The following is a 15,527-nucleotide window of genomic DNA, read 5'->3' on the forward strand; positions in this document are numbered from 1 at the left end:
TGCATCTCACCTGTAGATAACCTGTTATTTTTGCATCAGTATTTTCTAACCAATAAGAACGTGGGTTTAGCTGACTGCTAGTTACTGCTGTGCACATCACAGAATGAAGAAACAGAAAAGCTAAAAAGGTACTTTAATACCTTAAGAAAACATACACAGCACATTCTCATATGTTTCTTTCTACATTCATGTTTATTTGTGCTCTTAATCTAAGTCAGCACTACACAAGTATAACTGCCTTCTGTGACTTAATTAGTATTAATATGGCAAACTGGCAGAAGCTTGCCTAAGGTCAAACAACAAATCAGTATAAGAATTTAGAGTAAAACCTCTCTTCTTCACTCATAGGCCTGCGTATTCTCCAATTCCATTCATCCACCCTTAAACATACATGCTCTGTTTTCTGTAACAGCAGCCTGCATTTGTAGGAAACAGAACAATAGTGTAAGTGGAATCTGAAGTCTCTTCAGCTGTTCTATACCCCTAGCAGTATCTGTCCAGTTTTAAGGTATTTTGCCAAGAGACACATTCATTGGGAAAATGCTGTTTGTGATCCATACACTGATTTCAGAATGTGCTAGGGGAGAGACTTAAGAGCCATGATCCAAGCTAAGACCTTTACAACATTCCCAATGGACCACTGTGAACACATACATCTGTGTGCAGCTGGGTCTGACAAAACCACTGAGGGAATTGTGATAGGGCCCTGTGCAGTTTGTCACAGAAAGGACAAAGGGGTGTTGCCACTAGAGAGGACTCCGTGTGTGAAATTTCTTAAGTCAGTGATTATTGGGAGTATTTACTGCTAATCTCAGCGCAAGAGAAGTGTAGCTGCTCTGCTCCCCCAGTAAACAATAGGTCCCAGATTGCCCTCCTGAGGCCTCTTTTATTACAGCCCACACAGAAAGCTCATCTGAGAAGGCACTTTGAGTAAGTAGAGCAAACCCTGAACCAGTCTGAACCAGTTCAAATATCACATATGGTTGTTTTGCTTCTGCAGACTTCCTTGTTAGTCCTTGGAGGCTGTGGCTGGCATTTACTTAGCAATAGCTCATGCTGTCAAATGGAAGGGGGAGGGGAAGCCTCTCCTTGAACATGTCAGCAGGGGGATGCAACAGTGCAATCAGATATTTCTATTGCTCCACACTGACTCCTTTGTAGTGACTGTCTCTGTCTCGATTTTTAGTTATACTCAGCTGATGATTTCATAAACTCAACATCCAATCCATTTGTTCCAACCCCAGTGTTTTTTTTTCTATGCAGATTGTTTCTAGGCTAGGAATAAAATGTATCTGTTTCTGACCCCTACATCATTGCTTACAGAAGGCTTTTCACAGGTGAGACCCACAGCTCTTTTTATAATCCAGAAGCAACAGAAGAGTTAAAAACAAAAAACAAACAAACAAAAAAAAACACTTTTGTTGGAACTATAAGTATTTAATAGTATTTGGTGGCATTTGATATTTACAATTTTAAGCTTTAGACACAATTTGCTCTAATATTCTTTTCACAGTACAGGAGGCCTAAGTTTACTATTTTAAGGATCACAATTAGTGAAGTAAGCAGAAAAATTGGAGAAGTGATGAATTGGAATGAAAGCTTTACAAACAAAACAAAACAAAACAAACAGTTTTGAGGGAAAACATATATATATGTATATAATTCTGATTTACCCAAAAAGAAGAAATAGGTATTGATAGGAATGTGCCATGTGCCTTGTTAAAAGGAAGGCAGTAGCCAATGTTCTCTTTTAAGCAATCCATTTTGTCTAGAAAATAATAGATTAAAAAGATGATTTTGCTTGTTCCCCTTATTTAGTAAGATAAAGTGATAAAGCATTTTAGTTCTTCAGTGAGAAACTTTATGAACTTTTGCCTCCCTTGTAGCATGCTGTGCTACATGTTATTTTCCTTGCATTTTTCTTCTCAAATAAAATCTTCCACACATTTTCAAATTTTTCCACAGGTGGAAAATGCAAAATAAAAAAAAGAGCTCGGTTGAGAGGCAGGTCAGAGAAAGCTGACATTGTTCATTCCGAAACTTGCATCAGGCAAACAGCAGAGAAGGTACCAGCTCATAGTTGGAAATGGTTCACATGGAGTTCAGGGAGGGTGCCTGACCTTCCCTTTTCCTAGAAATAGCATATATATTCTTCTGAGAAGTGTTTGTGGATGTGTGTATGCACTGTGCTGCATGTATGTCTACGTACATACTGACTTCTACACTCATACAGTGTGAGGATATAGCTACAGAGCTATTTGCTTAGTTATAGTTTGGGTAGGTCCTTGGAAATCAAGTCCTAGGAAGTCATGTCAGGTTTAATCTCTTCAGAGTGTGGCAAGAAGAGCAAGCCCATTCCCAAAGCTCGGGAAGAACAATTGACTCCGCCTTTGACAGCTGCTACTGGCATTCTATTAAACTTAACCGTGTGAAACTGCCAGGCATAAATCTTTCCTCATCCTGCCGAAAGCTGGAGATAAAAGAGAAAAAAAGCTTAGAAGTCAGCTGTGGAAAAGACTTTGATCTTTACCGTTAATGTGATGGGTTTTGCATTTCTCCCAGATTCCCCATTGTTCTTTCATGGGCTAGAAACTCTGATCTTTGCTGCAACTTGGCTGGGTGTAATGAGAACTGCAGATTTATCTTGTTACATAACAGGAGAGAGAGGTCTGAGGTTTGTTTCACAGAGATTACTGCCCAGCCTGCAGTTCCTGGATCGGGATGTACAGGGCGAGGTGCTTTCTGTGCAACATGGCACGGAAGCCAAGTTAGTCTCACAAAATGAACTGAAAAAAATCAGGTTGGCAGCCCTCTGCAAACAATTCTGGGCAGACTATGCCTCTGGATGCATGTGTGGCCCTACAGCTTCCAACTGAATTGAATTTGTCCCATAAAATCTCTTAGGAAGAGCTATTACTAACAGAAGGTCTGATTCAGTAGCCCTCATGCAGAATTCTTGCTTGCTCCACTCAGCACTGCCTTCACAGTGGGCAAAACTGGAGAGCATCAGGAATGCAGTAACTGAGTGTGCACACAATGAACTGAATAGCACAAAGCAGACATCATAGCTGTGATGTTGGTCAGTGCTGACACACAAAGGATTTTTCCAACCTAGCAAGTCTGGCTGCAGGTTTTGTTTAAATTCATTATTAAACTAGATGTACTGTCCTGTTAAATCGTATTGTTAAAGTATGAATCATGTAAGTGCTAAGGTTTCATGCTCGGTGATAGTTTTGCTGAATGCTCTGTTTCCATCATTACCTCTCTGCCATGCTGGTACATCTGTTGTTTTTCTGGCAGCACTGTGGGCAGTGGGCAGCCTGGCTGTAAAGCACGAACGTGCATGATCTGGTAGGAAAAGGGTAAAAGCTGGTTTGGATCGGCGCTCTGTGCCTGCTCGTGACACCTGTAGCAGTCTGACAGAGAGCACTGCCAGGATGGAAACATCTGGGAAGGCAAGGGAAGAGAAGGGAAGGGAAAGACTGCCCTGACAGTGATTCATCACAGTACAGCATGCAGCTTCCCGGCACTGACTGCATGTGATTTCAAAGCACTTTAACAGAAGGGACCTTCTATGTCTATTTCAGGGGAGGAAAGTGTGATTATCGCTCATTTAGAAGGAAAAAAAAGGGGAAAGAGCACAGAACTGAAAGTGTGCAGATTGGCCAAGGTCAGGAGAAACTCGGTGGAAAAGCCAGAAATAGCAGCACCTTGTGCTGCCAGCCTGTGCCTTGGCTGCAGACCCACCGCTTGGCCCCGGCCCTCTCTGAGAGCCCCGTGCCGACAGATCCAAGCGTTCAGAGGTTGTTTTTCCCTCTGTCACATGGAACCCTTGTTGGTGACATACAGCCACTGGCGCTGCAGAATCTAAATACTGCCTGTTTGGTGAAAGAGTACCCGTTGTAACCCATGTGCCCATTTCAGATGTCTGTAGAAAGGCTTTTTTGCTGTGGCTGAAAGATTGCAGTACCCTTCATTTAAAGCATTCGAGGCTGTTTACCTTCTTTTTCTATAACAGACACAGCCGTTCGAGCGTGTGGAGTCACCAAAAAGCAACGGGATCGTGTGCGCCCCCGGGCGCAGTCTCTAAAGCTGAGGGAACCCAAACGCAGAATCGGGGGAGGAGAATTCAGCTCTAAGCTCTGGAGGGGAGGCTGGAAGATGAACAACATCCCGGCTCCGACCCGGGGTGCAGACACGGCTCCGCGCTGGCAGCCCCCTCTCCCGGCCCCGCCGTTTCTCACGTTTTGGGGCGCGAGGTTCGGGGCCGTTTCCCCGCAGGCGCCCTCCGGCCGCCCCGGCGCTGCCCCGCGGCTCTCGACCCGTTCCCCTCCCGGGGCTCCCCGCGGGGCCGGGACCCGCCCGGGGGCGGGCGGCGGCGGCAGCGTTAGCGTTAGGACCCGGCGGCGGCCGCGAGGCGGGGAGGGGGGAGCGCAGCCCGGCGGTTGTTTACCGGGGAGGGGAGCGCCGGGGCAGGTCTCGGCGCGGCGCTGAGCGCGGCGCAACCGAGCGGCGGGGCCGGGCCGGCGGCTCCTCGCCCTCCGCGCCGAGGATGCTGCGCGGGGGCCCGCTGCGAGCGGCGGGCGCGGTGTTGCTGGTCTCGCTGCTGCTGGCGGCCGCCCGCGGCGCCGAGGGTGAGTGTCGGCCCGCCCGAGGGGGCCCGGCTTTGTCGCGGGCGACAAAGGCCGGTCCCGGGGGGGGAACCTCCGGCTAGGGGGACCTCCCCGCATGTCCCGGCCTCGTCTTTCTGCAGAGTGCCTCCGCGGCGACGGCGCGTCCTACCGCGGGAACCGGCGGGTGGCCTCCGGCGGCGCCCCGTGCCTCAACTGGCTGGCGGTGCGAAGCGAGACCGGCGCCGCGCTCCCGGCAGGTGGGTGCGGGAAGCGGGGGGCCGGGGCGGCGGGGCCCGGAACGCGGGGAGCTCCTCGCTCACCGCCTCGTGTCTTCCCGCAGTCGCCGAGGATCACGACAGCTGCCGGAACCCGAATGGCGACGCCGCGCCCTGGTGCTACGTCCGAGGCGCCGCCGGGATCCCCGAGCGCAGAACCTGCGAGATCCCCTCCTGCCCAGGTAGGAGCGGCCCCAACCGGGACCCCGCTGCCGCCCTTCCCCGGCTTTGTCCTTCCCTGCCCGGACTGGGGCCGGTCACCGGGGAGGGGTCCCCGTGCAATCTCCACTGCCCTTTACCCGGGGCTCCACTCCATCTTTAGCCTGTGCTTGGAGGTTTAGTCTTGGCAGCAGAAAAGGCCTCGCCCTCCACCCGTTTTGCTGGTCTGTGTAGGGCTGTTGAGCCGTGTTATAAAAGGCAGAGGTCCGGACATCTGGAAACCGTAGGGAAGTGGGTAGGACCTTACTGTAGGACGCGTTACTGCTGTCGGAATGATTGTGTGCTGCTAAAGGAGTGCCAGGGTGAGTTTGGATACAGATAGGGGGGAAAAACTTGATAAAAACAAGATGTGAAAAAAAGGACAGTAAAAAACAAAACATCAGGCAGGGTGTCAGTAAGACATGTCAGGCTGTGAGGGAGCCTGCCAGGAGGAGAGCTGTAGCTCAGAGCCGGCTTCTGGGAGAGGAGATGTCAGGATTGGCTGAGACCAAAGCAGGCACTTGTTTTTTGGACTATTTGCAGATCTCTGAGCCTTTCCAGATGTACGCACTGCACTGTCCCTCGGGATCACTGGCCTTGCATGTAAACAGCTTTCCCTCACACGTACTCCCTCTGCTTTCCTTCGCTCTGCTTGTCTGTTGCCTGCTTTTCCCTAAAGATAAAGCAAAACAAATGTTCTGCTGCCAAGAACAGTCTTGCAGCTTTGGGATCTGGGGAGTTAACTGACCTTCCATCCAGTACACCATCTGTATGTGTAAAGGGTTTGGCCATTCTTGTCTCAGAACAGGCACAGTTTTATTGTGTCTTGCGGCTCCCCTTAGTTCAGCTTCTCTGGCCTGACCTTAAGTAACATAACTGTGCAGTGCAGGCACCCTGATTTCCTGTTTCTAATTCCTCATCTGTACTTCCATTTCACATTCCACTGAGGACTCAAAATGGCTGCAGATAGCAAATCCAGATGGGGTTAATGCCAGCTGTGGGGAGAGATCCAGGACCTGCTGAAAGATGGAGAGAGTTTTCAGGTGTGCATGCACACTGTGCATGGCATTTCCAAAAAGCAGGGTTTTTTTTTTGTTGTTCAAGAGAGGCGACAGATATATGCATTCTACTACAATAGCTTTTACTGTGACATGAAAGAGCTTTCTTGAAAATCTCATTAATGTGGTTGATAAAAATCTGCAGTGCTGAGAAAGTGTCTGCTGTGAGCATCCATCCTCACGCATCTTTCTGTGGGCTCTGGCTGAGGAAGGCCATGCTGTACTTAGATAAATCAATGCCTCTGCTGCCTGAAGCATTGCTCTGACTAGCCTGTCCATCATGCTAAAGGAGTTTGCTGCGGGGCTGCAAAGAGGGGCTGGGTAAAAATGTCCTAGGTTGTTTCACACCATCTGGAGTCTCCTTCCGTCAAACCTTCCTGTGTCAGGAAGATTGAGGCAGAAGAGAGATAAATAGACTCCTGGGAGATTTCAGAGGGAGATTCTCATCATCTTTTTTCATGTCTGTTCAGCATGATTGAAGCTGCAGCCTGTATATCGATCTGTAGACTAAATGAAGTCATTGTGCATCCTCTGGACTCATGCTATGGGTTTCATTCTGTTCTATTTTCTGCCTCATCTGAGGTGATGCCTTTACACTCCTAGTTACAGGATTCATGTCAGAGGAAAGCAGGGAGAGTACATTTCTCTTGGTAGGATTTCTGGCAGTAACTGCTTAAGTTACTGTAAATAGTAACTTATTATTCATGGGAATAAGAGTTTGTCAGTGTGCTTTGAAGACAGTTTGGTGATACCAGTCTAGATCTGTCCCACTCATGCATTGAATGTTATTTTGAAGTACTCATCAATGCTCAGTATTTTGTATGTCTCCTTTTTCCTCCCAACAGATGCTACTGCTACCACAGCCCCAGTCCCTACAGCAGAAGTTAATATTTCTCAGGAGGTCAACCAAGTGTTTGAACCAGCTGATACCTTGCCCTCCCGGAGTGAGGCAGCCGCTGTGCAGCCCGTCATTGGGATAAGTCAGAGAGTGCAGATGAACTCCAGAGAAAAGAAGGACTTAGGGACGCTAGGTAAAAACAAAGGATTGTGTGCTGGATCCATTCCTCTAATTCGGTCAGGATGGACTTGTTTTGAGGCTTAGAAAGTGCTGCTGTAACTGGATCTAATGCTTCCAATGCTGCCTCTTTCCTTTCCCTCTTCACAGGGTATGTGCTGGGGCTGATCATGATGGTGATAATCATTGCCATCGGGGCCGGCATTGTCGTGGGGTACATCTATAAGAGGTCAGTGGCTACTCTCCTTTGTCCTAACGCTGTTTTAGGCATAAAATCACTTACACAAATCAGGAATATCTGAATATGTGCAAACCCAACCAGATGCTAATGAAAAGATAGATAGATGCATAAGTCTTTAAACATCACAAACTGTACAAGAGCCTATCTTGTCACAACAAGAAAAGAATAATTTAAGAATTAATCCCATTCTTCTCTATTTCACACATCCGTATAGTATCTTGTCACATTTAAAGTTTCAAACAGCCCTCTTTTTGTTTGTTTGTTTTGAGATGTGGATGTGTGTGATTTGATGTGGCTTTCTCAGGTGCTTCTAGAGGGGCTGACTTCTAGGTAGGAGCTGTAGAGAGCAGAGTCCAGGTGCCCTCACATGAAGTTTACTTTGCAATCAGAAGAGCAATCCTTTTAGCAGGCACCTCTTCACCTGCTTTCTCTAGTGTAGGTAACCTTAGGAGAAAAAAAATTGGTGAATCCTTTGCCATACCTGTTGTATTCTTTGAAGCTGTGTATCAGGTAGCACTATTTGGAAAAGTTCCTTTTACCAAAGCTCCTGTCTGCTTTATGGTCCGTTTTGATTCATGTGTAAGTTATGACTTGTTTGGCCACTTCACTGCGCTGCACAGAAACCTTTCTGTAGCTCAGCAGCGTCTGAGCATCAGAAGGGTTTGTGGTGATAGGAAGCAGGTTAGTTGTAAGAGACAGGGCAGGATTAGCAAGTACCAGTATAGCTGCAGCAAGTGAAAGCCCAGGCTGTCTCCTCTGGGAGGGTTTGTTCTGTGTTTTGGCTGTTTGACAGCAGCCTGACACAGCCAAGCAGAAGGAGCCCTTTCCCAAGCTAGGACACGTCCTTATGTAAGTGTTTATAATAAATGCCGACAGAAGAAAAAAAAACAGAGGGAGGAGTGTTACATAAGGGGCAAAACACAGAGCGCTGCTTGTTGAAGAATCTGATTTGAGTTGTCACTTCAGAGAACGCTGTCTCGTGTGCTGGCAGGATTGGCAGCCGCTGCTGCACACTTGTAGGCAGCTTTGAAAAGCTGCCAAAACACTTATGTGCCGACTGGAAACCCCAGCAGCTCTGCCTGTTGGGGATCACAAGCCTCGGGAGGTGTTGAGTGGTGCCTGCCCACTTCACTCCTTTCTTTGGCAGAAAGGAGCAATACTGAACTTTGTCCTAATGCAGCTTTGCTTCTCCAGATCCAGAATATGCACTGCAGGGCTGCAGGCACAGGATTACTTTTCCTCTTTTCCCAGGTGCCTTGCTCTCAAAATTGTATGTGCAGGCTGGCAGGTTTGGGTGGGTGTGGTGAGAAACCTCTAATGTGTTTTATAGCTTTCAGTATATGTAGCTTTTCTGGAGACAACATGCTATTAATGCCATCCATTTGTAAAGCCACGCAGATCTTCCTCAGTACAAATTACAGAGGTGTTGCCTCGCTTAGCAATAGGCTGAAAAGTTAAGTAGGCTTGAGAAGCCACTTGTGGTATTAAGCTGTTAGCTGCAGCCGCAGCAGCACAGCCAGCTCTGAAACAGGCTTGAATAAATTGAGTAATGGCATCACTTGCTACATGAGTTTGTTTGCTGCAGCAAAGGCAGAATCTATCACCAGCTTCAGTAGTTGTTTCTGTCAGATGAAGTGAGCTCTTTTGTGCAGCAGTGGGCTCTGCTGCCTCACTGCTCCCTTGGCCCTGCACCAGACCACGCTGTGGGACTGTAAGGTATTAAGGAACTTTTGTCAGCTCCATGGTTTGTAGAAGTTTGGCTTTCCAGTCATCATTTAGATGAAGTACTGTCAGTAAATAAGACATTATGAGGAAGGGACAGACTTCACTTAGCTGCAGTGTTGTAAAGGTTCTCATGGTCCTCTGGCAGTGGTAGGGTATGTTTCTGGGCACTTTGTATGTGGCTGGAACATCCTTTTGTGAAACAAAGAACTGAGTCTTGCGTCTTCTTTTCTGCCACTTCACCTTTACTGATTCTGCCTTCAAGCAATGGCATTCAAACCCTGAGTATATGTATTTATTTTTTCTTATCTAGGGGAAAAGACCTGAAGGAAAAGCACGAGCAGAAAGTTTATGAGCGTGAAATGCAGCGCATCACACTGCCACTCTCAGCGTTCACCAATCCTGCCTGTGAGCTTGTAGATGAGAACACAATTGTGGTTCACACTAACCAGACACCTGTGGAGGACACACATGATGGCAGTGGCCCGCTCATGGGGCAGGCAGGTACTCCTGGTGCCTGAGCAGCTGGGGCAGAAGACATCCAGGCTGAGTGAAGCTTCCAGCTTCCCACTGTAAGCGTGGGGGTTGCGTGTGTTCATTTCTATTTTGTTTTCTTTTTGATGAAAGCCAGATGAAGGTGATGCAGAGGGACAGAGCAATGGGCATCACAGTCTGAGGGGCAACATTCAGTGCATGACCAGCTGGGGACTGGTGTGGTGGATCTTGCTGCTTCCTCCCACCTATCTCCATGGAGTGCCAAGGAGCTGGAGGGGATGATGGGCCAGGTTCACACCTGGCCACAGAATCAATAGCCCTGAGTGTGGTCTTGGCTTCCTGTTTTTCTGTTCCTTTCCTATTTAACGGTGTGCACTGTTACTTATGTTTCAGCCTGGAAGCCCAGGAGGGAGCAGTACTGCAGGGACTGAGGGGAGCTTCATGTCAGACCTAGATAATTACACTGATTATAGTTCCTGTCTTTTTTGCTTTAATGGCTGAGAGCTGGAGAATCCTATCCAGAATCCTGCTACTAGAACAGGTGGTATTTTTTCCACCCCCCCTCCCCCCCCCAAGAAAGAGTGTATTTGAAGGATGGCTTTGACCAATAACAGTATGTTTAGCCCCAGTGTAAATTTGGAAAAGCTCTTCTCAAGGTCTTGACAAATCCAGGTCTTCCAGGGCTGAGGGTGCATTTCCATTCCCCTGTGGTGCTACATGCACAGCCACAGTTGTAGGTGTCCAGGTGGTCTGCCTCCTGCTCACTTACACAGATCAGCAGACCAGAAAGCCAGCAGCAGATTGTTCTGGAGTGTAGGAAAAAAACCCTGCCCTTCAGTCACCTACAGCAGGGTGAGCACTGAGGACAGATAACAACTTTCTACAGAGCCAGCTCTGGAGGGAATGGTCAAGCCAGCTGTGGATCCCAGTGCAGCTGCCCTTGCTATGAGGCAGGACAAAGCTGCTGCTCTTGTAAGATCCCAAATTCACAGCATGGCTTCTGGCCCAGCCCTCTTCACACACGCTCAGCTTGTGCTGCAAGACTGCTTGCTTACCAAACCTGGCCCTATTAGAGAGATTTTTATAACAACTTCTATCAGCATTCCAGGGACTTTGGAAAGGATAGCTGCTGCAGTGTCTCCCAGATGCCACCGAGGCAAGGCCAATTCAGGGAAACATCTATCCCCACCTCAGGGGAATCAAGCCATTCAAGTAAGTTTTCTAGCCATCTGCTTTATAGCTGAGGGCCTAACAGGGAATAACACTTGGCAGCAGGGGTTTTAGTGTTAACGTTTGATTCAAAAAAGGGAAATGTTTTATTTTTAAATGCCTTTGAATACCATTTCTTTGTAAAATGTTTTAAATACCTCATTATGAGAAGGTGCAGATTGTGCTACCTTGTATTAAAGCTTAAATGAAAAATGCTCTGTAAACCTGTGTGGACTGTGGCTCATCTCTACTTTCCAGCCTGTCAGAGCAGCATCCTTTTGTTTGTTGCAGACTTCAAACTGAGGAGAGGGGATGATGCTATTACAGTTTGCCAGGCCCAAAGGTAAATCCCTACAAGTAGTGCCTCTACTCCCCAGCACAGACAAGGGACACAGAACATATCTCCTTGCTGCCAGCAGCCCGTGCATGTCTGGGGCAGTGTTCCTAAAAAGCAGCTGTGGGTGTGTGAACTGGACTGACAAAGAAGGCTGGCCCGTGGGAAGATTGCTCTCCCTTACAGCCCCTTCCTGCAGTGACGCAGGTCAGTTCTGTTTTGAGGCTGCTCAGCACCAGCTCTGTCCCTCGGGGCCTTGCATTGGAAAGCAAGGAGACAGCATAGTAGGTTACAGGAGGCACTGACATAGCTAGCATTTTTTCTTCAGTCCTGGCATAAACAAATGCCTCTTAAACTATGTATTTCAGAATATGATGTTTCTAAGAACGGGCTGTATTTTTATCCCTGATTCAGGAAAGTGGAGCGGCTCCATGTTCTGCTGACTCTTGTCAAGTCTTAAACAGAACAGCTAGACAGCATCTTCCCTTTGCATCACTCCAGGTGAATGTTATCATTGAGCACTTGCACAGTATCTCAGTAGTCCTGTGTGTGGCAGAACCCCTGGCTCAAGGAGTTTTTTCAATATCTGGTTGGTGTTGTTTTGTTGTTGCCTTTCTGTAACAAGAGAAACCCAAGATGCAGTTTCCTGCTTTATTACATTTTTACACAGACAACACAATCTTGTTTCCACAGCATACATTTACTGTTTTTTTATTTTTAATTTAGTTAGAATGTGGAGCTGTGCAAATCACAGTTCATAAATCTCAACCACACATTACCTAGGACTCTTCCCTTCAGAGGTCCCCTCAAATCCAGCCTTGGGGGAGGGCGAGGAAAGGACAAATCCTATTAACAATCCTGAATCCACTGGACTCAGTTTAGAGAGGCTCTTCCACTGACTCAGAGTGCAAGGAGCCCTATGTGTTTCTAAAACACCACTACATGGACTAAAAACAACCCCCCGACACAAACACCTTGTGTCAGGTGCTGACTGGTCCCATGTAATTGTACATAATATTTTGAACTCATGGGTAAGCATGAGGGGGGTGGGGTGAAATGAAGCTAACAGAAAAGACTTCACACCCACATCCCACAGTTCAGTACTGAAGGGTTGGGGAGGTGCAGGGAGAAAGGAACACACTAAAAAATCGAGTTACACCAAGAGGTTTGTAGAACTTCTGAGCAAACCTCTTGTTTGGTTCTGAAGACCACATTAGGCTACTACTGAAGCAGTAGCTTTCTTCCTTCTCCATCTGAAGGAAGAAATACTTCACTTCTCAGTGACTCCAAGCCCCTTTTTTCTCTCCAAAGCAGGGAATGACCCCGAGGAAAGTTTCTGCTTGGACAATCAGCCTAGGTGCTGCAGCAGCAGCAGTTGCAAGGACATTCACAGGGAGCAACCTGCAGGGAAGGATAAGGTAATGGCAACTGAATGATTAGTTTTCCAGCTGCCACTCCTAGTGAGATGTGACAGTCTCCATCACTCTTCTGTTTACTAGTAAGTTCATCCTTTAAGTAGCCTTGGCCACGTCTCACTTTACCATCATCTATGGACAAAGTGTGAGCCACTTCAGGCCTTCACCTTTCCAAAGAGCACCTTCTGCCATCCTGTCACCTCATTTCCACAGGCTGAGAAGTTCCAGCAGCCTTGCCTTTCCAAGGATGCTCACAGCCATTGTCTAGTGCAGTTCTACATATTCAGGTTCAAATGCTCTCACCTGGGGTAAGGTCCTTAGGCAGGCAGACTTACTGTACAGAGTCAGAGTCTGAAAACGCTTAAGAGGCTCATTTTCTGGCTGCCCATCCGGTGGGGCAGGTAGAGCTCAGTCTTAGTGTTTCTAGGTGGGCTTTCAGAGGTATTCAGAGACGGAGGAAGAAAAAAAACCCACAAAAAAACCCTCAAAACAAAAACGCATATATGCTTCCCCATGAGAGCTGCCCAGTTCCTAGGCTTTTTTACTCCCATCCTCGATGTCAAATGTCAGTGGGCTGTTCTGGAAAACACAGGCACAAACTTATACACGCACACACACACACTGTCCTGTTTGGGTCTGTTGCCAGATGTCCAATTTTCCCAACTTTCTGAGCAGGGAGAAACAGTTCCAGAAGTGGTGGTCCTTGCCCAGGAGAGTTTCCTATAGCAATTACCTCCCTGGCTGATGGGCCAGAGTGGCTTCACAGCTTGCAGCCAAGTTCTAAGGCACCACAGTAAAGAAGCCTGAAAAGGCCAGAGAAGCATTTCTCAAGCCAGAAAAATAGTGTTGAGCAGCTTTCATAGGTGCAGTTGGCAGGAAACAGTCCTTTTTGCTTCTGAAACATGCCAGAAATCCACAGTGAATCAGGATGTCCGAGAGGAGGGCATTGGGTGAGGAGAGAGAGGCAATGCAGCGAATGCACAGCATGGTGCCCTGTTAATGCCCTGGAAGTGGCTGAAGTGCATCTCCCTCCCTGTTGCTCAACTCCAACAGAAGTGATGCAGGCAGCAGAACAAGCTGACTAGGTTGTGTTTTCAGGTAACTTGTCACGGTTCAGTCCGTACTGCACACTCACGTTGTGGTCCAGCTCTTCCAGCTCAGACGGGAGGGGGATGGCAAGTTCTCCCAAGTAGAGGGAGAGAGCTTCAAAGGAATCTTCCAGCTTGGAAAAAGGGGGCCTAGGGACAACAATGAGGAAGTGTGAGAGGGGAACATGAAGCAGAACAGCATGTGAAATGGCTGGGCCAGCTGTCCATCCAGGCTACCATCCCTGCACAGAGGTGTGAGTGGGAATATGATTTCCTCCATTCCATTTCAGAGATAGACAAGATCACATCTGTTTGGGCTATTAGTTTTCACAACTGATGACCAGGAAGGTCCAGCTCTTTTGGAACCCTGATCTGAAGCTGTGAACTTCACAGCTAAACTGAAATAAAATTAAGTATTTGTATTTCATACCTGCTGCCTAGGTCTGCCTCTACTTTTTGCACGAGAGAAATCCTGAGCAATCAGTCCTGCTCTACCCTGTCTTAGATGTTGCTTAAGAGACTTTTACCATACTCAGCAGCCTCTCTTCCAAGCTGTTGTCAGGCTTTCCTCACATGGAAGCCTTGGAGCATTCCCATACTGGAATCCAGTCCTCTTCTGCTCTATGTGCAAAACAATCCTTCCACCAAGAGTAGATGCACACATCCTCCAAGCTCACCTAAGAGTTCTCCCAGCCCCAAACCTACCTGCTCTCTGGTTCCAGTCTACAGCAAATGGCAGCCAGAGGGAAAAAGGCTGGAGGACAGTCAGCAGGAACAAATTTTTCCCAGAACAGCTTAACATTAAGGCCAAAATCCAGTGTGCGTGGAAGACAGTCTGGGTCAGCATAAACCTGGCCTATGATCTAGGGAAAAATGAGAGGAGTGTTGAAGTACAGTAAGAGTCCCCAAATGTTACCAAGCAGAGAATTCCAGCATTAGGGAGCGGGCTCCTTCATTCAAAGTTTTAGGGTGAAAAGGAGAGAACAGAAATACCATTCCTCCTCTCCTATGGCAGTAGTTGCAAGGCACTGCACGTACAAGATTCAGCAATATGGCCACTGTTGCAGACACCAGGGTTCTTCTGCTGGAAGATGCAGGATAATGTACATCTCCCAGAGAACTCAACAGTGTCCCACTGCTGTGTGCTGGTCAGGATGACGCAGTCCCCCCTGAATGCAGGTAATGAATACAACCTACATCACCATCCCATCTCTCCTCTTCCATGCAATCATACAACACCACCAGCAAAGCTTCTTATTCATGGAACTTGACTTAAAATGGTGCTGTGAAGGGAACAGCACCACAAATTTCCAAGTTGCTCAGTTAGCAGCAAATTCAGCACCCCCACAACCAAGGGTAGGGAGTGGAAAGAACAACTATAACCAATACCCAGAAAGTTACAGGAGAGACATATGAGTGGAACAGCGATAAGTCCTGCCCCAGCACTCAAAGTTTTGTGCTCACCACAAACCCCACTGTCTCACTGAGATGTGCTCCACCTCCAGTGCCTACAGGGGACTTAAAATGTACTGAGAGGGAACCTACCCACAGCAGAGAGCTGTAGGGTGATCTGGGCGCAAAAAAAAGGTCAGTGTCAATACAGATTTTCACATGGGGAGAATATTAGGTTTAAAGCCTCATCAGGTATCACAGAAAGGGTGTTATTTATAACACCCAGGCTCTTCCATGCCAAAACTCAGCTCTACAACTTACAACTACAACCACATCCTGTAGCGAGACAGTGAAACGCCCATTATGTATTTTGGCAGCGTTATTTCCTTATCTGCTTTTTGAGTGCTTAACTCTTTCTTTTTTTTTTTTTAGCATTTTTATTTTGGTAACAATTGAAATGTTCATATCCTAC

General features: G+C 47.5%; 2 protein-coding genes and 1 long non-coding RNA gene across 4 annotated transcripts in view; 1 reads left to right on the forward strand and 2 right to left on the reverse strand.

Annotated features, from left to right (window-relative positions):
- Positions 1-1,416: 1,416 nt before the first annotated feature.
- LOC146543192 (uncharacterized) lies at positions 1,417-4,224 on the reverse strand. The gene is made up of 2 exons (XR_014887044.1): positions 4,001-4,224; positions 1,417-3,348 (listed from the first exon to the last, which is right to left on the reverse strand). It is a non-coding gene; the product is annotated as an uncharacterized LOC146543192 (long non-coding RNA).
- Positions 4,225-4,397: 173 nt separating this feature from the next.
- Positions 4,398-11,050, forward strand: PIK3IP1 (phosphoinositide-3-kinase interacting protein 1). Its single transcript, XM_085238613.1, has 6 exons — positions 4,398-4,634; positions 4,754-4,870; positions 4,954-5,070; positions 6,990-7,175; positions 7,310-7,388; positions 9,436-11,050. The coding sequence occupies exons 1-6, from the start codon at positions 4,553-4,555 to the stop codon at positions 9,641-9,643; spliced, it is 789 nt and encodes a 262-aa protein (XP_085094739.1). The 5' UTR covers positions 4,398-4,552; the 3' UTR covers positions 9,644-11,050.
- A 747-nt stretch (positions 11,051-11,797) lies between these two features.
- Positions 11,798-15,527, reverse strand: part of LIMK2 (LIM domain kinase 2) — a 30,566-nt gene continuing 26,836 nt past the window's right edge. For both annotated transcript variants that reach the window (XM_085238582.1, XM_031555982.2), the window contains 2 exons: positions 14,369-14,526; positions 11,798-13,813 (listed from right to left, as the gene is read on the reverse strand). In XM_085238582.1, the coding sequence (XP_085094708.1) occupies positions 13,657-13,813; positions 14,369-14,526 (315 nt within the window). In that variant the 3' untranslated portion in view covers positions 11,798-13,656. The remainder of the gene's footprint in view (positions 13,814-14,368; positions 14,527-15,527) is intronic.

This window comes from Meleagris gallopavo, chromosome 17 (genome assembly GCF_905368555.1).
Source record: "Meleagris gallopavo chromosome 17, MGAL_WU_HG_1.1, whole genome shotgun sequence".
NCBI lineage: Eukaryota > Metazoa > Chordata > Aves > Galliformes > Phasianidae > Meleagris > Meleagris gallopavo.

Excerpts from the sequence above, each read along its gene's own strand:
- PIK3IP1 (XM_085238613.1), top strand. The coding sequence starts at position 4,553 with ATGCTGCGCGGGGGCCCGCTGCGAGCGGCGGGCGCGGTGTTGCTGGTC. Across the intron at positions 4,871-4,953 it reads CGGCGCCGCGCTCCCGGCAG|TCGCCGAGGATCACGACAGC; the intron begins GTGGGTGCGGGA and ends GTCTTCCCGCAG. Across the intron at positions 7,176-7,309 it reads GAAGGACTTAGGGACGCTAG|GGTATGTGCTGGGGCTGATC; the intron begins GTAAAAACAAAG and ends CCCTCTTCACAG.